Source organism: Pseudonaja textilis, chromosome 4 (assembly GCF_049901715.1).
Source record: "Pseudonaja textilis isolate UNSWEBS1 chromosome 4, rPseTex1.2, whole genome shotgun sequence".
Classification (NCBI taxonomy): domain Eukaryota; kingdom Metazoa; phylum Chordata; class Lepidosauria; order Squamata; family Elapidae; genus Pseudonaja; species Pseudonaja textilis.
The window spans coordinates 22,899,884-22,927,048 of record NC_141993.1 but is presented as its reverse complement, the minus strand read 5'-3'; the positions used below and the strand labels follow the sequence as shown (position 1 = coordinate 22,927,048).

General features: G+C 40.8%; 1 protein-coding gene across 2 annotated transcripts in view; it reads left to right on the top strand.

Annotated features, from left to right (window-relative positions):
• Positions 1 to 27,165, top strand: part of PRKG1 (protein kinase cGMP-dependent 1) — an 878,222-nt gene that overhangs the window by 112,876 nt on the left and 738,181 nt on the right. Inside the window, exon 1 of one of the 2 annotated variants that reach the window (XM_026719913.2) lies at positions 1,519 to 2,451. The exons of the other annotated variant lie outside the window; for it this stretch is intronic. Within the exon in view, the coding sequence (XP_026575698.1) occupies positions 2,141 to 2,451 (311 nt within the window). The 5' untranslated portion in view covers positions 1,519 to 2,140. Of the gene's footprint in view, positions 1 to 1,518; positions 2,452 to 27,165 lie in introns of those variants that run through there. 2 annotated transcript variants of the gene reach the window in all.

The following is a 27,165-nucleotide window of genomic DNA, read 5'->3' as shown; positions in this document are numbered from 1 at the left end:
CCCCAGTTGCACTGTAAGCCCAATTGAATGCTACAATGTATAAATATAAAGAATATGTCCTACATTTCTACATATTAAACAGTCTCATTCAAGTAAAAAATTTATTTCCCCCACAACTGAAAAACCAGTAGGCCATGGATGGGGAACCTTTTATGGCTCACTCAGGAATTCTGGGAGTTGAAGTCCATAAGTGATAAAAGAGCCAAGTTTCCCTACCCCTGGTTTAGGCAAAGCAGGATCCAGATGCAGAATCCAAAGTCATCCATGATTTGCTGGGAAGGGACAGCAGAGATCTAAATGAGTTTGGATCTGATACTGAATAAAAGCTGCACCAGTTTCTTCTGATTGTATCAGGTCTGGGCCCAAACTTAGCAAAATCGAGACAAGTTAACTTGAGACCCAGAAAGATAAAAAACTGTCAGCAGCCTTTTCTGTTCAGCATCTCCTAGGGCTCAGCCTTCGTTTTCCAAAAGCCATTTAAAAGGGGGGGTAGCTTCCTCACTTCCACCCCATTTTCAAGCAACTGTTCTCCCTAGGAAATGGCCCTCTTTCCCCATAGCTGCAACAGCCCAACGTGTGTGTGTGTGTGTGTGTGTGTGTGTGTGTGTGTGTGTGTGTGTTTCATACTCAATTGTTACAGGGACCCCCCACCCCCAAACGTCCTAAAGCAGGTGGACTGCTGACAATTGGTTCTCTCCCATTTTTTCCCCAAGCTCTTTGTCATGAGCATCCAGATGATTGGAAGAGCTTTCGGTGGGTAACTCCAGGTAGCTTGGAACAGCCTACTAACGGACTGGCACCGGCCACTTTTCACCGTGCGAGTGTAAATAATCCTATTAAAAATCTCTGCAGCTAAAGCTTCGCCTGCTTTAGGCAGGCTTAGAAAGTCTTGCCAGTGCCGTTCTTCGCTTGGCAATGCTTGAGGAGAATGAGGGGCTAGGAGACAGTTGATATTCTCATCACTCTGCTACAGGTGAGGCTGTCAGAAGGACTTTTTGGCAGGCACGCAACGCCTTCCCTTCAGCCTCTCCGGCACACGAATGAGAGACGCGGCTTTACCGCCCAGGGAAGGCGAAGTCTCTCGTTTTTGTTTTTTGTTTTGGTTCCCCCCACCCGCTGCTGGCGGATGCGCACATATGGGTGGCGCGGCAGGGCAGGTCCATCCTGGGCACGGAAGTTCTGCCGCTAGCCCAGCAGCCCTGCCCGAGGTTTATTTTATTTTATTTCTGGGGAGGGCTACCGAAATGGGAAGCGCGCCTCTGCCTTGGGGGAACGGGGAGACGGACGGACTTGGGGGGGAGATTCTCCGCCCCGCCAAAACCAACGGTTCGAAAGCCGCTCCTCTCTCACCCACCCCCCACCTCTCACCCCCCCCTCCTCCTCCGCCTTCCCCAAACACCTCCCCCCCCCTTTTGCAAACGTGGCGTGCCGTTTGGGCGGGAAATGCCTGGAACGCAATAAAGCCCACCCACTCACCTCCCGCTGGCAGGCTGGCTGAGGGGGTGACGGGGAGAGGCGGAGAAGCCGGAGGGGAGCCGAGCGGATAGTAGCCCTCCGAAAGAAGTGGGTGGGGGGTGGGGGGCGCTGAGGGAAAGTGCATGTGCTACGGCATGCTGCGGACGCCCATCGCTCGCTCCTTTGCCTGGCTTCCCTCCTCCCGCCGTCTCCTGGGCGCTCGCTCGCTCGCTCGCTCGCTCTCCCTCTCTCCAGTCCTAGCTTGACGCAGGCGGCAGCTCGCGGTCGCCCTTTGCTAGCCCGCCCGTCGGTGAAGCTGGGCGCCGGTGGGGCGCCGCCGAAACCGGGATGGTGGGGCTTCGCCTTTCCTCCGCGTAGCTCTGCCGAAGCGAAGCGAGGGGAGGAGGCGGCGGATTCTTTGCCAAGCCGGGCTGGAGGCGTGCACTGAAGGGCGAACGGGATCTGCTGGCGGCGGCGGCGGCGGCAGCAGGTCGCTCGGAGCAGCGATTGGCAAAGTTGGCTTGAAGTGGGACAAGCGGCAGGCGGCGGCGGCGGCGGCGGCTACTCGGCGGGGCGGGGGACAAAGTTGCGACGAGAGGAGCGGGGGGCGCAGGCAGGAGCCCCAGGGAGGAGGAGGAGGAGGAGGTGGTGGTGGTGGTGGAGGAGGAAGAGGTGGAGGTTGAGGATGGGGACGCTGCGGGATTTACAATATGCCTTGCAAGAAAAAATCGAGGAGCTCCGGCAGCGAGATGCGCTCATCGACGAGCTGGAACTGGAGCTGGATCAGAAGGACGAGCTGATCCAGAAGCTGCAGAACGAGCTGGACAAGTACCGCTCCGTGATCCGGCCCGCCACCCAACAGGCGCATCAGCAAAGCTCCGGCACCTTGCAGGGCGAGCAGAGGACCAAGAGGCAGGCCATTTCCGCCGAGCCCACGGCTTTTGACATCCAGGACCTCAGCCATGTCACCCTGCCTTTCTACCCCAAGAGCCCACAGTAAGCCGTTGTGTCCGTGTGGCGTTCCCTGTGGTGTGGTCGATCTCGCGCTCTTCCCCTTGTCTCTGTCTCTGTCGCCCGTGCTCTCTCCCTCCACTCCGCCCTGGGGATCCGCCGCCTGCTTTCCCATCGCTTCTCATCTTCAGAAATCGCTTCTCCCTTCCCGACGCCCCACTCTTGCCTCTTCCCCCCCCACCCCGCCTCTCCTAAGCCCTAAACTCTTGGCATCTGATGGGCTGCCACCTTTCCAAAGCCACATCCAGCCTTCAGCATTTCTCTGTGCTCTTGTCAGGTATCGAGGTGCCTCGGTGCCCCCTTCCTGGGGAGGAATTTTTTTTTCCCCCTAGAGTGTGAAAATGCTGTGTCTGTTCCCCTCTTCCCAAATTATCACAACAGCATCGTCAGACTGGCTCTCTACCAGCGTGGTATGTGTTTCTGTCTGGGTTTTCTTTTTCTTTTCTTTGGGGTGGTTTCGGTTATATGGCTTCTTGACCTGGCGCTTTGGCGGTAGGAACCGAATTCCCTAACCTGAAGATTTGGGGGTGGGGGTGGATGGAGGGGCTTGGAGGGTTTCCATTCACTCCATCTGGGAGCTGTTTGTTTATTTAAGGGCAGCCAAAGAGCCTGGCATCATCTTAAAGACCATCAGGTTTGTTCCTTAAGAGTGTAAGAGACAGGTAGGTTTTAAGGTGCCTCAAAACTCTTTGCTATCTTTGGTACAAAAAGACTAACCCAACTAATACCCTGGGAAATGTTGGCTGAAGCAAAAGGCAATGTTTTTGCTAACATGCTTGCCGGTGAGGCATATTTCCTCTGGTGACTGGGCATGGAGAGGCAAAATTCTGTAGAGGAATTCCTAATTTTTTTAATGGCCTTTTAAAAAGTGATCTGACACCTTTCTGGGCTGTTTCCGAGGAGTGCAACTGCTACATTTCCAGGGGACAAGGTGAGAGAAAGAGCTGCCACCAAACTATGGTTAAGTAGGGTTAAACAGAAAGCAGATGTAAAAACGTCACTATCATTTTCCCTCTATCTTTTTCTCCTTTCATTTTCAAATGAGAGTAGAACATAAAAGGCTTGTATGCAGCTGTTTTCTTTCAGCGCTTGGTTTCTTCCTGCACCTGAAAATAACTGAAGTTTCTCTTTCCATTTCCGAGAAGAGTTTATCTTGGCTTTAATCTCTCTCACCTTTTGAGTGGTGGCATTTTTTTTTCTCCTTTTCTGTTTGGGAAAAAAAGGCTTTTTGAATCACTTCATTCTTTTATCCTAAGCTTTGTCTGCTATTCCTTACTGGTCTCTTTGAGTGGGGCAGTGGTGGGCTGCAAAGAAAGATCAGAAACACCTGAGATTGTGGCTTTCTGAGATCTTGGCTTATGTTTCTCAAACGAAAGAAGTCAGATCTCTTTTGGCCTCATTCTCCTTCTAATCCTAGCTGTGGAGAGAGGCTGGTTGCAAGGATTTGATAATGAGGGGAAGACATGCTACACACACTTTGCATTTCTCTATTACTATATCACGTGTACCACTTCAGCCCTACCATTCCAAGTGTGCAACCTGCCTATGCAGCAGCCTGAGCATGTCGAATGAAGATATGGGTTTCCTCTGTGGTCCTCCCGTACCCCAAAAGAAACCTTAGATTCATGCTGCCAACTTTGGCATTTCCTGCTCAAAATTTATGCTGTCCCTCAGGCATAGCATTGCCAGTGCAGGATTTCCTTTTGATCCCTCTCCTTTCCCCATTCTACTGTTTCCTCAAATCTTTCTTGAGCTTTTTCAGAGACGCTTCGGAGTTCATCAGGCCCAAGTGGTGTTGTGAAGCTGACAGGGTTTTTGAAAGAGGAGGGCAGTCAGGGTGGGGGAAGGTGCCCGGTGCTTGCACTTTCTTAAAATCTCACCATCTGATGTGACACAGTGTGGTTATCTTTACCTTAAAATATTGGGAGTAGTATCTTTGCAGTGATAGTCAGTTGCTGTTCATTTAGTTGTCTTGAAAAGATACACATTTATGCAGAGGCATAAAATCTTACAGTGAATTCCCACCAAACTGAACAAGATCTGCTCCGAATGTTTTGGAGTTCTCTAAACATTCTGTACAGAATCGTACTAGATCTCTTCCTTACATATCATGCATATTAATATAGAATAATTACATGGTAACATACTTAACAACATGAGGTGTTTCTTATTCATTGTTCATCGATTTGGGGTTCTCAGAGTTACCAAGCATTTGCTTATTTTGAGAAAAAAGTTTGATCTAACATACCAAGTCATGTATTTCAGTGCAATGGGTGCCTTTATTCATAAAGGTGAATAGATACCATCTTATGTTCAATACTATCCATCGTTATTAGCTAAATGAATCCACATCTAAACAGTAATAGTTATGTCTCTACTGTTGATGACTGATAAAGGATAAAATGTTATCCTAGATGGAAATCTAAACTGTAAGACTAGGACTTACAAGTTGGTAAAGTGATATTGAAACTTATTCTATCATGCACTTATATTGTGTTTAATGAGTTTATTTAAATACCTGGCTGGCCACCACTGAAATAGAATGGCTGATTAAAGTAGACTTAGGAGCGAGTCCAGCAGGAATCTTTACGCTTAACTTGTATAGTTGTAACAGTTTCCTATTGAACCATAAAAAATATGCCAAGCTCACATATGCGGCTCAAGCTCTTGGTGTTAAAAATGTTTAACACAGGCTTAAGTTTGATTCATAAATCTAAAATTGAGCTCAGTTTTTGGCAATGATAAGGGCATTTGTAACATGTTGGCGCTGACTGCTAGGAAAGTCAATTGCCAACCCATTCCATCTTTGATGTATGGCTTGCTGTTCAGCAAACTACTTGAATAATTTCTTTCGTTCAGTGCAAGTAATGCCAATCTGGGTACGTAGTGGGGCTATCAAACAATTGCTGTGCCACCTGGATAGCTGGCAGAGACATTGGTTTGAATTCAGCACGTTGAATGGTTTAGGCTCTGAGTCTGGAGTATACGATGAGGACAAAACCAAGGTAACATTGTCAGAGAGGCTGAGAGAAACATTTCATATCATTTACCAAGATGCAGATTAAATCACTGAATTGTAAAGGTTCACACAGTTAATAAAAACAAAGATTTTTTCTCACTTCGGTGTTATGTTCCACTAAAAGTACAGAAGAACTAACATTCTGTTAGAACAAATGCCCCAATTTACATTCCATTCTGCTGAGACATGAAGTACTGTGAGATTACAACACTGTACATGCTTCATAATTGTAGCCAGGAATAACCAGGGCAAAAATCCCCAGGGAATGGAGAACAGATTTGTTCTCTTTCCCATCTCCTAAATGTCCTTAATGTACATTTTTTTAATGTATGACTAATGTCACAATTTTCCTTCGCTCAAATGTTTGATAAAATATTACTGGGGCTTTCCTGTGTCCTGTTGTGTTTCTGGTTTCTCTCAACTCCTTTTTCTACAATAGTCATGACATTTAGATAGGATGCTCTGGCATTTGTTCTGAGGACTATAGAAAAAGAGGTCTATTATGCTGGATGGATAGTTCTCATTTGGGCGCAAGTTCCTTCTTCTGTGAGTGCCAAAATCCGATTCAAAATATTATAAGTAGGGAAGTTTTATTCAGGGCAGCTTCTTCTGTTCTACTCTGAACCTGTCTGTAAGATTTACAAATGTCTTGGGAGTGAAACTCTTGAGGTTTTTTTTTTTAATTGGTAGTTGTACAATATCACATATAGTAAAAAAAGAAATAAAAGAAAAAAGAGTCCCTATAGATTTTATTCTGCTAGTCATTGCCGATTATAGTGTTCATTTCCATTTTAAGGCCATTGAGCCAGCACGGCCCAGTGACATTGGACAGTGCAGTCATGTGGTCAGCATGACATGCGGTCATGTGGTCAGCATGACATCACGGAACACTGTTACCTTCCCACTGAGGTGGTACCTATTTATCTACTCTCGTTTGCATGCTTTCGAACTGCTAGGTTGACAAGAGATGGGGCAAGAACAAGAGCTTGCCCTGTTGCAAATGGGTCTTGAACCTGGACCCTTTCCAGCCAACAAGGCCAGTGTCTTTCCAGCCTTTCGAACCCTTTCTGGCCAACAAGGCCAGTGTCTAAACCGCTGAGCCACTGTGCTGTCCATCATATTTAGTAGGATGATTAAATAGGATGTCTGGAAACTTCTTTTCACTCTCAAGCCATGATCATTCTCATGACCGGCCTTTTAACTGGTGTTCACATGGCTGGAACGTAGAACATCTTTATGCAAAACTTTACAGTTTCTGGAAGACAGTGGCTATGTTTTATTTCATGAACTTCCTCGGTATTTTAATATATTAAATTTGTATTTGGAGAAGGGAAGATGTTGTAAGCTGCATCTTCTACCATGTTTGACAGTGCTGTGGAATCCTGCTGAATTTATGGATTGCTTTAGCATAGTAGTGGATCAAGACATAAAATGTAAGGAAGAGTAAAGAGACTCTAACAAAATGTTTAGAAAGTGGGCAGAGAAAGAATGAGAAAGGGAGATAATGTAGGCAGCAGCATATCATGGTGTAGCAGATAATGGGAACAGGGTGAATCAGTGGGAACCCAGAGTAATGTTATCTAAAAAAATTTGGAATTAGAAGAAAATTCAAGTGAGTACTAATATGACACTCAGTTTGAGTCTAGAGATAACTCAAGTCCATATTTTTTTGTTTTCTTCAAAGATGTGCCTTGGCTTCCCGATCTCTCTCCCCTTTCTGGCTTGAATGATTCAGAGGAAAGGGAGTGGGGAAAAGCAGACCCCTGCTCCAAAATCTTTTTCCATTGGTCTACTGGTTTGCCTTTTTGAAAAGGGAATATTGGAAGGATTGTTGTAATATATCTTGCTTTGGAGCTTTTTAAATAAATTTTATTTTTAAAAAATACCTGTTGTCTGAAGTGTTCCATGGGGAAACTTAAACCTCTAAAGGAGACACACAGCATTTTTCACAAGGCACTAATTTCCTTTTATGTCTGTCTTAGAAACTGACATGGATTTGATATGGTAATGGTGAAGAAGCAAGCATACTTAAACAAGAACACACAACCCAATATACAGTACATGAAAACACAAAGTCTTTAAGCAGATGAGGGAAAGTGTGAAGTTTCCCCAATGTAATTCCATCAGATATATTTGTCCAGAAAAAACAATGACAATCAGTTACACCAACTGGCAGGTGTAGGTGCCACAATCCAGTTTATTTGAAAGTATCTTCAGGAAGAGAAAGGATATTCCAGAGGATACAGTATATAGGTCAAGTTATGATTTCATTAATTTCCTGTAATTGACAACCCCCTTTTTCTGGTTCCATACTGCATAAATGTCCCATTTTGACATGATCGTTTGCATTAGGATCATGTACAATGGTCACATTTCCATTTAGACTCTGCTTTTAGGGAGAGTTTTCTCTCTTACTGATAGTCACTTAAAACTAGTCATATAGCAGAATTTGAGAGGAACCTCATTACAGCAAAGCTGCATAAATCTTTTAAAGTAACGTTTTCCTTTTCTACAATGAGCTACTAACTGGAGAATGAAAGCAGTTTCTCCCTTCCCTGAGCTAAGGTTTGTTTCACATTAGCTACTTTTATTTGTGTGGATTCAGTAAAACAGTTTCCACTTTTTCTGATTGAGGCAGATGATTATTATGAACCTGTTAGATCCTTTGTTCTTTCCTGTGAAAGAATAATTTGCAAATATTTGCTCTAATAGGATTTGTAACAGGTAAATTTGTAATAGCGAAGTTGGCTATGTAGATATGCGAACAGATTTTCCTCACTTATTTCTTTTAAATGTATTTCATAAATCAGGAACACATTTAAAGCAAGAATTCTCCTTTAAGTATAGTTCTTTTTTAAAAAAAAGAGTAACTGCTATTTATAATTTGATTGCCATCCAGTCAGCTGTATTGAATTCAGTGGAATTTTCTTTTCAGTAGACATATACAGGTCTGTTATTCAGAAGTAAATTCCATTCATTTCTGTGAAAATAAATAAATGGATGCCTGGGTATGTGACACCATAAAATGCATTTGAAACATCCTGTACTAAAACTTCCTGTACAAATAAAATCAATACTAGTTGATTTTATTTCATCAAGTTGGTTTTATTCCCCATTTGGGATACTTTGTTGACATTTTCTTATGAAGCAGGACTTTTGCCTTCTAACTAAGCCTGAACTGCTAGACCAAAAAGAAAAGTGATTTAGAAATGCTGACCTACAGACTTCATACCAAATGTTGGCTCAGACTTTAGACCGATGTGCATGAATGAAAGGTAAGATGAAATCGCGTAAATTTGTATCTGCAAAATACAAAGAGAATGTAATTATCTGACAGAAATTGGCCAGATAGGTAAGATCTGGGCTGGATCTACAGTTTCTGTTGCTGTCAGTTGCTAAAGAAATAGGAGCGGGGTCCTTCATGGGAAATACGCTGTAGAATAGGGGTGAGCAGCTATGGTACCTGTACGACCTGTGGACTTCAACTACCAGAATTCCTGAGCCCACATGGAGTTGAAGTCCACACCTTATAAAGAGGCCATAGTTGCCCACCTCTGCACTATAACTATCTACAGCTTTTCTACTGGATTTGGACTTGACCGGAAAGCTAAGGGAGAGAACAGGTACTATACATGCTGTGCCATATGTTTCTTGTTTCTGTGCTAACACATCTAATACAAGACACTGGAAGCTTGTTCCACAAACCCAGATAGTAATTTTCTGTATCTGCCTTCCCTAAATTGCTGTTATTAGTCATGAACTTGTTTTCTGCTTTCAACATGATAGAACATTCTGTGAAGCCTGACTCTTCAGATGACTACACCATATAAATGACCCAATGTGCCTTACCCCACCAATAAGTATAATTTATTAGGACCTTCTGATGTCCTCCAGATGTGTGGGCTGATGATTCTTGTACTTACCAGCCACCAGGACTTTGATAACTGTAGGCAAACAGATCAGATTTCAGGGTATGGAAGGCTGATTTGTATAATACAAAACCGTCCTGTATTGTGTAGAGTTCCAATCTCAATTCTGCACAATTTAATTTATGGCCTGTATTCCAATCTAATTATTAGACTTCCATTCTCTACAGCAAGACAGACAGTTTGGGTCCTGCTGTTAAAAGATTTAATGGAAAATGTAATTCATTATGTGGTACAAAGAGTAACAGCATTTGATTTTGTCACTTTGAAATGTGTTTGCGTAACTGTGTGTTTTCTGTTAAGGAATTCATTCATAAACAAATGATTTTTTTTTTTTAAAAATAAAGATTGATGAAACTAACATCAATAAGATAACTTCCAGATATTTTGACTCAGCTTAGCACAGCAAAAGGCTAGAAAGAGCTTTATATTTAAAACAAACAAACAAAAAAGACAAATGTTAAACTGGCAGGTCCTTAACTTGAGACTCAGGCCTGTGCTTTCCAAATATTAATCGCCCATCCTCTGCATACATTATTGGGGAAACTATATGAAGATTTGTGGGGCATGTTATTTTATTGGAGAAGGGCTGTCCTCTTTCCCCAGTAGAGATGGACGGGAGGAAAGAGCATCATTCTTTTTCTGACTGTTGTTTGCTTATAAGGCCTAGACATTTTTTTTAAAAAAATTCCTCCCTTGTCTGCTTAGCGGTGGAGGGTCTCCACTGTATCCTAGCAACCAGAGGCTAAAATGCTGGTCTTTTCCCCATCTCCGTCTCTTTAGTCGCCTTGATTGTGTCAATAAGGTGGCAGGGCTGGGGCTTTGGATAAGTCGGCTGAGGATTAACTTGGGGTGACAGGTCCCCTCCGTGGGGCAATTTCAGAGGTTTTTCGAGCCTCTGTGTGGTGCAGTTGTTGGGTCTTCCTAGCCCTCGCTCTTGCTTACCAGGGCATCCTGTGTGGTGAGGATTCAATAGCGTGTGGGATGTTCGAACTGTGCAGCATAAGGGTGAGCTGTCTTTTTGGATCTGCTTGCTTTCTCTTGCTCATTTCTGCCTCCAGCCACATTATATATTTCGAGAGCTTTGCACCTATATTGTGTTTCACCCCATTGACAACGCGTTTGTGAAGAGTAAGCCAACAGAGATGCAACGGGGCATTGTTAAGTCCTGTAACTTACGGGTCATATATGATTAGCCTAGAAAAGAACATGATGAATAATCCGGATGACTGTAATTGTATAACTTCGGCTCACTTAAATGACAGGTAGTCTTATAAGTATACTGGACTACCTGTCATTTAAGTGAGCTGAAATTATACTGAGGTATATTTACCTCATGTAGACTTACAAACACAATTGGGACCGGAACTTCCATTACTAAGCAAAATGGTTCTTAAATTAGTCAAGCTTGATTTTGTGATTTTTTTTTTTGCTGCAGCCATTAAGTGAATCACACAGTCATTAAACAAATCCAGCCTCCCCCATTGATTTTGCTTGTCAGAAGCCTCTGGGGAAGGTGGCAAATAGCAATTACGTGACCACAAAGTTGCTGCAACATTTTTAAGTGCAAGGACTGGGTCATAAGTGATTTATTTTCGGTGCTGTCTTAACTTTGAACAGTCATTAAACAAATGGTTGTAAGTCAATGGCTATCTGTATACAGGTAGTCCTTGACTTACAACACAATGGAGCCCAAAAGTTCTGTTGTCAAGTGAGGCATTTGTTACGTGAGTTTTGCCCCTTTTTACGACCTGCCTTGCTACAGTTAAGTGAATCACTACAATTGATAAATTAGTAACCTGGTTGTTAAGTAAATCTGGCTTCCCCATTGACTTTGATTGTCAGAAGGTCACAAAAGGTGATCACATGACCTTGAGACACAACAACGGTCATAAATATGAACCAGTTGCCTTGATCACATGATCATGGAGATGTTGTAACTGTGAAAAAGTCATAAGTCCCCCTTTTCAATGTCGTTGGAACCTTGAATGGTCACTAAACTATTCTAAGACAAGGACTTCCTGTATCTTGAACGCAGGTAACTTAAGGTGGGGAAGACTCAACTTCCTTCAGTTGTGGAAATTCACTTGGTGACTTTGGGTCAGTCATTATATATTTAACATGGGGACAAAAAATGGAAAGAGAAACTGTTCCATGGGTCTCTTCAAACTCCTGGTAGGATATAAATGTAATGCTTGGATGTTAATCTCTCTCACTTAGCTATTTATATTTTAGTTAAACATTTTATAGAGCAGTGACTTTGGGTGGTATACAAAGATTAAAATCACCCTTACAACTCATAGGACATTTTGGTTAAAATATTACTACTACTTCCATTTCTGTGGTGAAAGGATCTGCTAGTGACATCACCGTTGCCCAGTTGGGGGCTTCCTTCACGTCACCATAAAGTTGCCTGCTAAAGTGGCATCCATTTATCTATTCTTGGTCACCTGCTTTCAAACTGCTGGGTCAGCAGGAGCTGGAGCGTGTGATGAGATCTCACCCCACCCCACGGAAACAACCGGGTCTCCAACATGAGCCTGTATACAGATAGCTGATCATCAGCTCAGGGTCCTAACCTCGTCAGTCACCACACTTCTTAATTGGTTAATTAAATTGATTAAAATAGCAGCACCCCAAACAAAAAAAGTCACAAAAGTAGCCTTGCTTAACACCTAGGGCAGGGGTAGGGAAACTTGGCTCTTTTATCACCTATGGCTTTCAACTCCCAGAATTCCTGAGTGAGCCATAAAAGGTTCCTCACCCCTGGTCTACTGGTTTTTCAGTTGTGGGGGAAATCAATTTTTGACTAGAATGGGACTGTTTATTTAGGACATATTAAACAGTCCCATTCAAGTCAAAAATTGATTTCCTGGCGTCTGTGGAGAAAGGCTGTTACAGGGGTCAGGCACAGGTCAGGCCACAGAGAAGAGATGACTCTGGGGTCCAACAAAACGACATGGTTTGATTCAAGGGACTTGGAATGTGCTCTTGTGCTAGACCTGCAGGAGAACAAGAGAAAGCCAGTCCCTCCACTAGAATGGTCCTATGCCACGTAGGGCTATTTTACCTGGGAATGGGCACTGGCATGCATTTCTTAAAGTAGTAAATAAAGAGGGTGGTCATGGACTCTTGGCTGGAGGAGTTAGCTTTTGCTCTGAGGTCCCATTCTGGTTGGGAGGAATGCAGAGAATATGCTTGGTGTTTTTATCCCATATTTCTGTCCCATCCAAGTTTATTTTTAGTATTTGGGAACAAAGAAAACAGGGTAGTTGGGCTCAGAACCTCTAGTTCTGGGTTGCTTTGTCCACTTTTTTTTGTAGGCAGCTCACACAGTCATTTACCAATGAACTGGGCGTGCCTGCATTTAAAGATTGATACCGGTAATGAGTTTCTGAGCTCATTTCAAAGCCTTTTCTTGATGTGGCAGCATTAGAAGTGTGCTTTGATGGTTAGACTACATTTTTCCCATTAAACTAATGGTAATAGGGTGAAATAGACTTCTTTTTCTCTCTCTTACCTCTTACCTTTACTTTTTACTCTTTACTAACTAAACTCTTTTTCAGCACTTTGCATAATGCTGCTTACCTTGAAAGGGAATCAGGAAACGTGTAAGTATGGTTGTAAAAATGTAAGAAGCCATGATAAGCCTCCTCTCTGGCACAGAAGTCCTATCCTTTATTTCCCCAAATGTAATATTCAAAGGTAGTTGTGCAAGTTGTGTGGCTAACTGTAGACAGTCTCATTGCTCTTCTCCATGACTAGCAATTATAACAAAGATGCTCAGATATAAAGGTTCCATCTATATGTATCACAAAGTTAAAAGAACACTGGAAATATTTCCCAGGCTTTTAGAAATTTCCACGGTCTATTGCTTTCAATAAATAGTAAACTGTATTTTACTATTTCAGACTTGCAATGACAGCCATACAGTTAGTACTACTATGTTAAAAAATAAACACACCAAAAAAAAGAGAGTGTACTTATTAAATAGTTGCCAGGAATAAATAGCCTGATTTTATTCCCAATGCCCACTTTTCCTAGATGTAATGGAAATATTTATTCACACAACTTTCATTTACTTTCCAGGACAGCTCAGACAATCTTTTGTGAGCTCAGCATAAATTAAGTCTGCGTGGATAATGATATGAAGATAAATATCTTGAAATTCCTGCCAGAAATGACACACAGTATGCTATGATATTAAAAGCACATCAGTCAACTGGGCGAATTCTTGAGGGCTCCAACCCCAAGAGTACTTTTAAGTATTGAGTTTTAAGGACACCATCTTAAAGCTATTAAATATCCTTAGCTTCAGAACCTGGTACCATTTTGACATGCACTTAAGATGTTGGATGCAATACTCTTCTCCATAAACACTATCCATGGTAGAGTTAGGTCTGCCTTCAACATAAACACATCCTTTGTACTTGTAAATTAACTACATTGAAAAACATTGAATTGTATAAGGGAAGTCAATCTATATACAGTATATAAAAGTAAAATACCACTCATGCGCCATCACAAAATCTCTAGAATCGTAAAGCCTACAAATTGAAATTTGGCACATATGTTCCTCTTGGCTTCTAGGTGCTCACTAAGAAAGGATTTTTCGAAATGACCATCAGCAAATACTGTTTCAATTTCCAAACAGCCCTCAACTCACACACTGACAGCATGCTAGCCAGATGAATACCGATGGATGCTGGTAGGCAGAGGGAGAATTCCCCCACCCCCCCAACCTTATTTCCCCCCCGAAAAACTAAGCCCCACCACATAGTGTTGTAACAAAGCACGGTGATCGAGCTAGTAATTGTTAATATCACTTTTTAAAAGCATGTGATATTTCACCCACAAATACAGGTCAGTGCAGTACATTAAACTTATATACTTTTAGGCATGAAGCAGTCCAGCACAAAGCTAATCATCTTTCACAAATAGACTGTCCTATACTTCCTGCAACAAGTCAATAGCAATCTATTTCTTCTAGTTGTATTATTCCATACTTTTTAATTGCCCTTTAATTAGTACTTTTTGCTGCAGTCTTACTGATTATAAGAACCTGCTAAGCCAGCCCTTTATGAAAGAATGATACAGTCATAACTGTTAATCTTTCTCTCCTGGTTCTACTTTTTCCTGCATTTTCAATTTGTTATTTCCACAGATTTTTTGCCCTTTTAAGGCAAATAGCTTGCTCAGTGTTAGGCCTTGATTTTAAACAGATCATTTAAAAGGCTATGTGTGGCTTGGGTTCTTTTTAAGAATCTCAATCCCTCTGTCACTGACATCTGGTGTTGTGTGAAATTATTGAACTGGGAGATATTGGTTGAACTACTAGTCAGTGGGAAAGACTAGCGCTGGGAAAGCAGAGTAATGGATCTTTAAATAGTAAAATGGGTTCTTATCATTTGCACTTCTTTTGTAATTTATCTGCACTATTCCTCAGCAACAATGATTGAGTCTTCATTGACATTGCAATACATTTTGGGGAGAAACTCCTGAAGTTGGTGAGGCAAAGAGTCGGTATATTCCAATGACTTTCTGACTCTCTGTCTAACTAATTTTTTTTTTATTTTGACTGATGAAGTAACTTGGATGAGTAGCAAAACACCTCAAAATTAACAAACATTGGTTCAGTTGCCATGATTTTACCCTTTTAAAGATACTTTTGGTCTGGATGATTGAATATTTATTGACATATTGCAACACATTTTTGGGAGAAACCCCTGGAGTTGGTATGGCACAAGTTGGTTTATTCCAGTGACTCTCTGACTCTTTATCTAACTAAATTTTTCATTTTGACTGATGAAGTTACTTGGATGATTAGCGAAACATCTCAGATTAACAAATTATGGTCCATGATTTTAACCATTTTTAATGATATTTCACAAAATACAGTACTATAAGTTGCAGAATAAGATCAAACAATAAAATGCTTTGTAGCATCTTGAAAATCAACATGTATATTATAGCATATGCTGTTATAAACCATAAAAATCTTCAAAGAATATTTAAGGTTATCCTAAGTTTAAAATGCATCTACACCCATGTTAAGGGGATGATTATATTGAGTGGGATTTTAGAGCCCATTGACCTGAGAAATATACAGATAAAGATAACTATATTAATGCATACAGTTCATGAAAACATTATGGTAACATTGTTCTTACATTGGTGAGCTGATTGACAAATATAATCTGAGGATGATGATAGTGATTTTTTTTTTAGTAGCAAATTGCCACTGTTCAAGCTAGAACAGGTACAGCTGAATCTCTTAACAATGAATAGTAGGTTTGCCATTTTTGCATTGAAGATTTTTGTTCAATAACAGCCACATTAATATCAGCAAAGGAGCCTCCTGAGAAGTTTAAGTATTTTCCCATTATTTCCTTAACATTGTCAGTATCAGTATCTGTTTCATAATGGACTTTTGCACAGAGGATGGTCTGTTTGTCATAAACGCGCCATGATAAGTCACTGGTAGCACAAGGCACATTACATCAAAAACTGAAATGCGTAATGAACTGTATGAGGTTGTGGGTGATACAAGGTAGAATGTCAATAAATGCAGATGGATTTGGGGTTCTGGGTATGCCACAGAGACAGATTATAGGTTTATTATAGGTTTGTATCTTTGCAATGTGGGTTGGTATGGCTAATCATCCATTTTACTTCGAAAGTAATAAAGCCAAGAACCCATGAGAAAAACATATTTCAGGGTGTTGTAGATCATTGATGATGCATTTGAATAGTTTCACTTGGGATCTCAATCTATTCTTTGCTGGTCTTCTCTTGATACATACCTATTACTCTTCCCAGGTAACCAGATTAGCTTTTTGCCATTTTTTTTACACTCTTCTGCTGTAAATTTAATAACAACGATAATAGAAATACAATGACTGTGGCAAAAGAAAGAAAGGTAGTCCCAATAGTATTATAGATGCCTTGGGTGCAATCTCATAACTGGAGCATCATTTGAATACCATCGGCAATGACAAATTCACCATCAGTCAATTACAAAAGGCAACTTTACTCAGAACAGCTTACATCCTGTCACGATATCTGTAATACCATCAAACACCCACATCTGCCTATCCCAGGTCCTTGGAAAGGACTCGATAAATAGACAGAAATGCCAAATGCAACCTGAACATCTGGCTGACTGTGTCAACGAACCACAAAACAATTAAGAGATGGAATTGGAAAGAATTGGATACAACAACAAAAAAAGTTTTGCTAGATTTTAATCAAAGGATGTCCTACTCCTATTTTATAAGTAAATATATTTATATTTCGCTTTATTTGAATATAAACTTGTTTCTGGTTAAGAATTTTATCATGATTCCAGTACTGGTCAACGGTTAAGCATTTAAGCCAAGATTTTATACTTAGTTTGCATGGTTGCATGGGTTGTACATAATATTATCTAATAACTGCCATTTTCTCACTGTCTGTCGTATATAACAGGATTGTGCAATAGGTGAACAAGGCCATTAGCCATGTATTGTGATCTGCTAGGCACTTGAAAAATCTCCCCTATTTTAAATAGCTCCAGGATGTCACCTTAAACAGGTCCACTGGGAGTGGGGCGATGACATTTGTTTGATAAAATACAAATTATTCAGATCTTTTAACTGTTTTATTAGGGGCTAAATGCCAGTGAGGTCAAAGTCTCTGTGTTGAGGAACAATTATAATCATTTACTGCAGGTAAATGGTAGTAGTTAATCTTTGCAGCACATTTGAATGGTATAGAAAATACTGAAAGCTCAGAAGTTTTCCTTTTCTTCTCTCTTGCTCAGATTGAACTGGTATTTATGGCATAACCTTCTCCAGTCTCTCAGACTAAGCCTGACAGAAATGCTCTATTACTCTTTAATACAATTGATGGTTTACAGGAAATCTTGAACTGCTACATTGTGGATTTCCTTTGCCCTCCAAAGTAGAACTGTGGCAAAATGAAAACATAATTCTGTGTTTTAAGTTTTGCAGGTCTGGTTTGCAAGTCATATCCAATCTATTGTTTTCACTGAAATTACACAGAAGTTGTCCTTTGCTATTGTTTATTTTCAAATGTTTATTTCTTTCCAGATATACCTAATATTTATGCACACCTATTTCTCGATTTATGACGAGTTGCTTCATAACCATTTACCAATAGCCAATAACTCAAAAGTTACTACTACCACCATCTACTACTACTACCATCACTCCAACAGTCACATGATCATATGTGGCTGGGCCACAGGCTCTCATTGATGACCCATTGCAGCACCTCTCAACCACATGATCATGCGTTGCATTGGGTTTTTCACTGCTTTCTGGCAAAAAAAATGCTCATTAGAAAAGATGGATTTGGACTTACAACCACGTGATTTGCTTAACAATCATAAGGACTTGCTTAATGACCAATTTAAAAATGGTACAATATAGTCCTTGATTTACGATCACTGTTGAAATCAAAATTTGCATCGCTAAGCCAGGCAGTTGTTAAGTGGGTTTTGCCCCGTTTCATGACCATTTTTTTTGCCACAGTTGTTAAGCAAATCACTTCAGATGTTAAGTGAATTATGCAGAGCTTAAGCAAATCTGGCTTCCTCATTGACTTTGCCAGAAGCCAGCTGGGAAGGTTACAAATGATGATCGTATGACAGTTACCAAGCACCTGAATTTTGACCACATGGCCATGAGGATCCTACAATGTGTGTGTTTTTACAATGTGTAAAAAGTGGTCATAAGTCACTTTTTTCAGTGCTGTTTTATCTTCAAACAGTCCCTGAACAAATGGTTGTAAATCGAGGACTACCTGTAGTAAAATTGAATTTGGTCATGCGGTGACTCAGCTTACAACTACAAATCTTACAACCCAAAATTCTTGGTTCAACTGTAGTCATACACTGACGACTACCTATATGTGCATATATATGTACCTCAATCAAAACCTGCTTTAATGGATGATATAATGCTCTTGGATGCAAAAATTATATATCGATGCTGTTCTCCTTCCAACTTTAAACTTTGTTTTCAAAGCAATGTTCTTCAGTCTATACTGTGTTTCCCAGAAAATAAGACCTGGCCTTATTTCTTTTGGGTTCCCAAATAAGCACTGGGGCTTATTTTCAGGGGATGTCTTATTTTTTTCCATGTACTTTAAGAGTACATGGGAGGCCACTTCTTCTGCTTGCTTGCAGTGAGGCAGGAGGCCGCATATCATGCCAGGGTAGCCACCGTGAGGAGAGGGGTGGAGCTGCCCCACGCGCCCTGCAGCCAGGCTATCCATGCCCTGACACCTGCCTTGCGGATTCAGAGGTTGCCAAACTCCCACATGACTCTGAGAGACTTGCATTTTAAAAATTAGAAGCAGTAAAAGAAAAAGAACATGTACATCCAGTAAAGTAAACCCAATGTATCAGAAGGAACAAAAAAAAGATAGATCTTGACAACATGTTAACTTCAGGCTTGGGAGGAAATCCAGTTTTTCAAAGATTTTTGAAATAGCTCCATTGTGGGTGGGGGACATACAAATATCTTGGGGTTGGGGCAAGGCTGTTTCAGAGGCAGGTGCTATGACGGAAGATGATGTAGATTACTTTGCTTTATTGAGGGAACCCAAAGCACGTCCATTTTGCCCAATGTTTCTGGAAGGGCAGAACTTTTTCTTTCAGAAAAAATACAGGCCTTGTAACACGAAGTGTTTTATAGATGATAATCAATACCTGGCAAGCATTGTACTTTGCCAGGAGCCCTGGTGGTTAGAATGCAGTATTGCAGGCAAACTCTACTGGCAGCCTGGAATTCCATCCTGATGGGCTCAAGGTTAACTCAGTCTTGCGTTCCTTCCTTGGTCAGTAAAATCGGGACCCAGATTGTGGGGACAATATCCTGACATTGTAAACCATCCAGAGAGTGCTGTAGAGCATGGTGAGGTGACATATATGCCTACCTGCTATTGCTATTACTATAGCTCTTGAAGCATTGGTAACACATGGGTGCCATGTCCAGCACTGCCTGAGCTATATAGCAATAGCTCTTAAGACTTATGCAGCCCTCTCTAAGCAATTTACACTGCTAGCATACTGCCTCCAACAATCTGGGTCCTCATTTTACTGACCTCGGAAGGCTGAGTCAACTATATTGTGGATCACAACGGTGAGATGTAGCTGTGAGATAATGGGCTGTGTGTCTCATGACTTTGTGGAGATTGAAATTTGGGTCTCTCCATCCTGTTCATCATTCTAACCTCAACAGGTATGGCATTCAGATTCCAAAAGTTACTTTGTTTGGAAGTTTGTTCAGTTTCTTTCACTTCTCTCAAATTAACTGTTTACCAAACTTAAACATTAGTGATTATACCTGTTAGAGTCCATTTCAATATGTGATTAAATAATTTTCTCTTGGGTTCACAATGGCAGAATGGGATGCTTTTGTATGCAGAGCAAACAGATAATAGAATAGTAAATACTTGATGAAAATAAGCTTCATCTAATCTGTGTCGGTGACAAGGTATTTTCATTCTTGATTTTGAAATATGAAAAATCACCCAAGAGGCAGAGCACACGAACACAGTATAATAAGAATTATTAAAGAAGCTGGTATATTCATTACATGGAAAATTACTAATAAGAATAAGCATTTCCATTATGAATGCACAGTTATGCCACAAATCTGCCTGTTATATTTAAAGACTATGAATACCACTTTAACATGTTACTGCTGGCAGGATAGCTATTCACTGGATTGCAGCTTCTTGCATAGGTTGTGTCATTTAGGCTTCTTCAGCTTGGCATATTGCAGATGTGATAAGAAAATGTGGCAAGGCATTAGGGAATCCTGGGAGTTGTGAAAGCTGTTTAAATACTATTAAGAAGTTGTGTCAAGCTGCAGTACCAGAATTCAAGTTGAGAAGTGGAATTCTTTGTAAACCACTGCTTTGAGAGAAAAGAAATTCATAGTTAAAAACAATCCTGTTTTTTTAGAAAAAATCTTTTTCCAAAACGTTGGCTAGAGAATGTGTTTATGGAGAGGAGGGTCAGATTTGCACATTTACATAGTTCACTTTTGAAATCTGAAAATGCAGTTGCTTTGATACTGGATTGTTCATGATGATATTTTCAGAAATACTCCAAGAGTAGTTTGACTCGATTAAAAGTGTAATTAATTCCTCTGGCTTGATGTGCCATTTCTTCTACCCTCCCAAAAAACCTTCAGACTGTAGGTTTGGTGAAAAGCAGTCAGGAAAGAAACTTCTTTTCAGTTTCTTCTCCAAATTATACCTATCATTGTTTATTTCAAGGTGTATAAAAAGTGTTGCAGGAGAGATATCTAAAACAGGGGTCTCCAACCTTGGCAAACTTTAAGACTTGTGGACTTCAATTCCCAGAATTTCTCAGCCAGCAAAGCTCTAAAGAAAGTATCACTAGAGCAATGGCTCCCAACTGTTTGGGGTCCAGGGATCGGTTCCATGGAGAGTGGTTTTTTTGGCGGACTGGTTTCACATGCTGCCTGGATCCCACGTGTGTAGAGATGGGGCTTTACTCGCTTGTACGGACTGGTTCCTAGCTGGTCATGGACCAATGCTAGTCTGCAGCCCAGAGGTTAGGGATCCCTCCACTAGAGAATTAAGTGGGATTGCCTTTCCCACTCATTCAACTTCAGCATTTATAACTAGGCATAAACACCTGCACACTCTTCCCATATACATATCTTCTTATAAACTGTTATTAATAACAGAATAAGAGACCTGGAAGGTCTTCTAATCCAACCCTTTGCTCAGGCAGGAGACCCAAATATCATTTCAGACAATCTCTTCTCGAAAACCTCCAGTATTGGAGCAGCCACAACTTCTGAAGTTGGAAGCTGTTTCACTGATGAATTGTTATGATCTTCAGGAAATTTCTCCTTAGTTCTGGGTTGGTTCTCTCCTTAATTAGATTCCATCCACTGCTTCTTGTTCTGCCTTCAGGCACTTTGGAGAATCCCCTCTTTTTTGGGGCAGTCCCTTAAGATATTGGAATACTGTTATCATGTCACTAGACTAGACATGCCCAATTCCTGCAAATGTTCTTCATATGTTTTAGCGTCCAGTCTCCCAATCATCTTTTTTGCTATTCTCTGTACTTCTTGTAGAGCAGGGGTCCCCAACCTCTGGTTCCTGGACCGGCACTGGGCCACGGCATGCCAGAAACTGGACCGCACAAACAAGCGGAAGTCCCACCTGCGGGATGCAGGCAGCACACGAAACCATGCTCCCTCCAGTCTGCAGAAAAATCTCTCTTCACAGAACTGGTCCCTGGGACACTGTTCTAGAGTATCAACATCTTTTTATATCATGGTGACCAAAACTGGATGCAATATCCCAAGTATATTCTTAACAAAGCATTATAAAGTTATAACACTTCACGTGATCTTGATTCTATCCCTCTGTCCCATTGGTTGGGTTTGCAAACTGCTTAGCTTACATATATGATTTCCCCAGCTCATCAGGTTCAATTCTCTTCCCCAACTCCCTTTCAATTTTTAAAACTTACAATCATTTGACAAGTGACAACCTGCCTAAACAGTGGCTAATAATTGGTTTAGTTTAGGAAAAAATGAAAGGTTGTGGGTCCAAATCTCTCTCTGAGAGACCGAGGGCTTTTCTCCTGCTTCTGTGTTCTGTTATGTTTGTAAAAAGCCTTCCATCCAAACCAAAGATAAGAACTTTTTTAGAAACCAAATCACAAGGGAAGAAGACATCTGAGAATTGCAGCTGGGATGGGAGAGTTTGCCAACCCTGTCATTCCCATCTGCTGTAACCTTCCTCCTAAAATTGCTGCAGCAATTTGGCTTTTAATTTTTTTTAAGCTTTCCTTATGCAGTTGAAGGCTTTTTTTAAAAGCGTAATAATTATGCACAAGACACATCTATATGTGTGCATTAGGAGCGGGAATAGAAATGCATGTGTGTATGATGAATGCAATAAATGGATGAATTACATAAGAAAATAAACATAGAGAAGACACAGAAAGGAAGAGGGGAGATAGCTCCATTCATTATATCTTTGATTTTATTTTGGCTCTACCTTTCCTCAACATTGCTTGTGTTCTCTGGAAAGTAATAATTAAATAAAGAAGCCTTCTCATTTTACAGATAAAACTAATTTCTAACTTCCTTTTTATGACCCTACAATTCCTTAAGAGTTTGGGTGACTGGATGGAGTTTACTGGCCGGATGCCCTTCCTGACACCACACAGAGTTCACAGCAGATTTTTTTATTTGCACCTTAGGAGAAAAACATCTCCCACTATCTAGGATTGAACTCTCTCTATCTTCCAAGAGGGAGCCAAGCATTTCACCACTAAGCACCATACCACTCATACAATTAATTTCTAATGGTGGTTTATAATCCCGTGGTTTTATCCCAAGTTCTAGTGGGTACTAACTGTGGAATCCAAATGAAATATAGCTGTTCTTTCTTATAAAGAGAAGCAGAAGCTTCCAATTTCATTGTGACTGCCCTGAAGGAGAAAGAAGAATCCAATTTGTGGCTCATTTACACTTGATCTCACAGGGTTATATTCTAGTTTATTGTTGTGTGCTAACACAGTCACCCTAGATATGAATCTTTTCTCCAAAACATCTCTTATATTTCAGAATAAGAGCTACAACTCTCGTGTTTAAGAGCTGGTTTAAGATATTCTTAATGTTAATGTTATTTGGTTACCAGACATCAGAATATCAGAAAATGTTATATTTTTATTAGGAATAATGTGTTATATTTTGTCAGGAATAATGTGATCCTGCTGTATGTTGTTATAAAAAACACTGCAAATTATCGAAACTTAAAATCCTTGGGAGTGAATTATATAACATGGTTGAGACATTTTGACACTTGATCCCAATTATTCAAAAACTTTTAGGAAATGAAAAAAATTTAATGAAGAATTGTTTTGTCACTTGGGGGCGGGGGGGCAACATGAAAAAACAAAGTGATCGATCTAAAGATGCAACAAATATTTACCTTGCATTTTATGCCAAATATTGGAAACTTTCAACAATGCCTTCTACAGAAGACAAGACATATGGGAAAGCTCTGTCTGGTTTAGCATTGTTTGGCAACCAGTTATGGATTCCGATATTCAGAACAATATTCTCCTGTACTTGAATTATATGTTTTATGGCAGAGTTCCCCAGCATTTCCGGATTGGTGGACTGGCAGGAGGAGAGGGCATAGTTTGGTCTGAGCGGCTGGCAAGCTCTATTTACACAAACGGCACACACGTGCCTGCCACTTACTTAAATGGAGCATGCACAAATGTCGTCTGCTGCTTGTGCTAGTGAGGATATGCGTGCACGCATGCATGGTGGCCGTTTCTGTGGCCTGGTTGCAAACTCCTCACAGCCCACTAGTGGGCCACAGTCCATAGGTTAGGGACCCCTGTTTGATGGAACACTGTCATTTACAGAACTCTAGGCTCCTTGATTGTATTTATTATTTATAATGCGAATAATAATGTATAATGTGAAGGAAGGAAGGAATCTCTTATGATATGTACAGAATAACCCTTGAGTAACAAGGATATGCACACGGAAACATTTATGAGAGTAGTTATGAATAATTATTCAGCCACACACAGATATACTAAATTGAGTTAAAGTTTACTTTAAAAAATAGCACAGTCCAATAAACAGTCCAGGTCATATATGTTTAACAGTCCAAATTATATCCAGTTACAAAGTCTTCTTACCGGTTGCCTTTGTCATTTACAATAAACAGAGATATCAAAGTATAAGCACAGCATAAATACAACAGAGAGCCTTAGATAGCAATAGAATGTCAGAGAGACAAAATGTCAGAGAGAGCAAGTTATGATCTCTAGATTCCTCTTATGGTAATTCACAATATAATCAACCAATCGGAATATTACAGTGATTTTGTCTTAAAGCTACAAACATACATTGTTGGTTTATATTTTGCCAGCCCAACTAATTGGTGGACAGATTCCTAACAGAATCCCATAATTTCTGTCTCTTAGATGCAGCATTGAAAAAGTGGCATTTATAATGAGCATCTAGAAATTATATTGAATTATATTGACACTATTGAAAATGGAGATGTGATGAGGGAGACAGCAGGCTGAGACTATATTTCCAAATAGTGCCCACTAGGACAGCGGTCTCCAACCTTGGCAACTTTAAGACTTGTGGACTTCAACTCTCAGAATTCCTCAGCCAGCTTTGTTTTGCTTTGCTGGCTGAGGAATTCTGGGAGTTGAAGTCCACAAGTCTTAAAGTTGCCAAGGTTGAAGACCCCTGCACTAGGACGCAATTTACTCACTGGTTTGTTCATAAAGTTACTTAGCCTTAAAGCTTGTTTGCAGGAAGAGACTGTTTCTCCCTTTTCTCAACAACATCCTTTTTTCACATGTGACTAAATGCTCTTTTTTCATATTATTTTGGCATGCAGTCCTCTGCCATAGATGCTGTTTCCTGGCTGATAGCTCATAAAACAGATAAAAGCCACGAGTGTTCCTGCTTGCTATTTCTGTACCCACGGTGGCTCGATATCTTGGCCCATTCTCTGCCAACCAGCTGGATATCAGTGATTCAGAGCAGGTTCATTGCAGAAAGAGGAGAATAAAGCTGCTTCCTTTTTCTAGCAGTCCTGGGAATGGAAAAGGAATGTGCGTGGTAAAGAAGGGAAGGTATGAATGGATAGCTAGAGTCCCGTTAACCTGTATAGGTCTCTTTCTGAAAAATCAAGGGAAACGTGGCTGGTTGGTATCCCTCACAAAATACTTCTAATGAAGAATTGGCTCTTTTCGCACAAGCACGTGAGATGAATGGATATAGAAGCCATTGTCTTTTCCTTCCCTCTGCTGTCTGGGTTCTATTCTAATCCCTTTCAGTTTCTGTCCTTCTGAAAATATTTTTCCTGACATTATAAAAAGCTGGGGTTTAATCAAACAAACTCCATGCGCTGACTGGGGAGAGCAGGACAAAAGACATTCGCGTGTTTATAAAAGACAAGTTGGCAGCAAGGCAATTATCTACTAGATATTTGGAAAGATGTCCCACTTGATTCAGGTGGACTTATTCCTGGGTGAGTGAGGACAGATTTATAGTGCAAATTGTTAGCTTTTGGAAGCAAGATCTATAATATATTCTGATGTTTGTTTAGGAAAAAAAATATAGCTTTCAGTGTGAAAATTAATGCATGATATGCAAAAGATTGTCTCTATTCTTTTAAGCTTCCTTGGATTGGGTTTTGCTACTGCCATTTATAATACAGGAAATTATTTTTCAGCAGCATACTTAAGACTGCTTCTTTAAATACCGCACGTAACTCTTTTTTCTTCTTTTTTTTCCGATGGGAAAATATATCTTTTAAAAATGTTTTGCTTTGTGACGGACCACAGCTGTATTGCTTCTCGACCTTTTTGCTAGGATCAAATGTAGCATGCATTTTGAAAACTGCACATTTTGTCCCTGTGGAAATCACCAGCTCTGATGGGGATATATATTTTATGTCAACAGAATAAAGAAATAATGGATTTCTTTTATACTGGATCCTCTCCCAGAGTTCAGTGCTGGGGGATATAGGATTTGACCTACTTATTTAAGCATGCATGTCCATATATGCTTGGGTGTGTGTGTCATCAGCACACACACACACACACACACACACACACAGAGAGAGAGAGAGAGAGAGAGAGAGAGACTTTGCAACAGGCTGCAGCACTAGAGAAAAAAAAATGCAATAAAGAACAGAGACCCAAAATATATGCCACAAAGTTTTTTTTTATTCTTTTGGGAGCATGCTTAAGAAAACAGACAAAATGCCAGAGTGAGTCTTGAGGCATTTTTAAAGCATAGGCTACAATCCAAGAAGTAGTTCAGAAATTTTAGTATCTTGTCATGGTCAAAAGGAGTCCTCCAGCTAGTTTAAAGATGGAAGCTAAGTTTTCTTTTCTTTACGATTCTGATTCTAACCAAAGTAAATTTTATCAGTGCTTCTCAGTTTGGTGAAAACAGTGATGGTGCTTAGTTGAACATGTTAGGGCAGGGATTCCCACCCCATGGACTGGCACTGGGCTGCGGCATGCTAGAAACCGGGACACACAAACAAGTGAAGCCCCATCTTGAGGGATGCAGGAAGCACACAAAAACACACCCCTCCGTTCTCTCTATGAAACCGGTCCCCGGTGCCCAAAAGATTGTGGGCCGCTGTGTTAGGGAACATTTCATGTTCTTAAAGATGGTAGAAGGAAACAGGAACAGATTTTTGATATCCAGATAAAGTTCTTCCCTCTGCTTTTTCCTTGACTTGGAATGCTTGTGAACTTCAGATATAGCAAGTATGATTCTCCTCAGTGTCCCCCTCAGTATTCCACTGGGTGTGTGGTAGACATTCTGCTTCCACATACCATCATCGTTGTCATCAAGTGTCAGCAGAGTATCTATGGATAACTCATTGCTTATCTTCTGTCTTTGCACCACCTTTTCCGTTCTACCTAGAGCAGAGGTGAGTATTCAGCAGGTTCTGACCAGTTCTGGAGAACCGGTAGTGAAAATTTTAAGTAGTTTGAAGAACCTGCAAATACCACCTCTGACTGGCCCTGCCCCCATCTATTCTCTGCCTCCCAAGTCCCAGCTGATTCGGGTCTTCTTTTTTTGCCCTGAGAATGGAACTGGAAGAGAATGGAACTGGAAAGCAGGTTAGTGGGGTGAGGAGGGAATGGGATTTTGCAGTATATTCTTCCCCTGCCATGCCCAC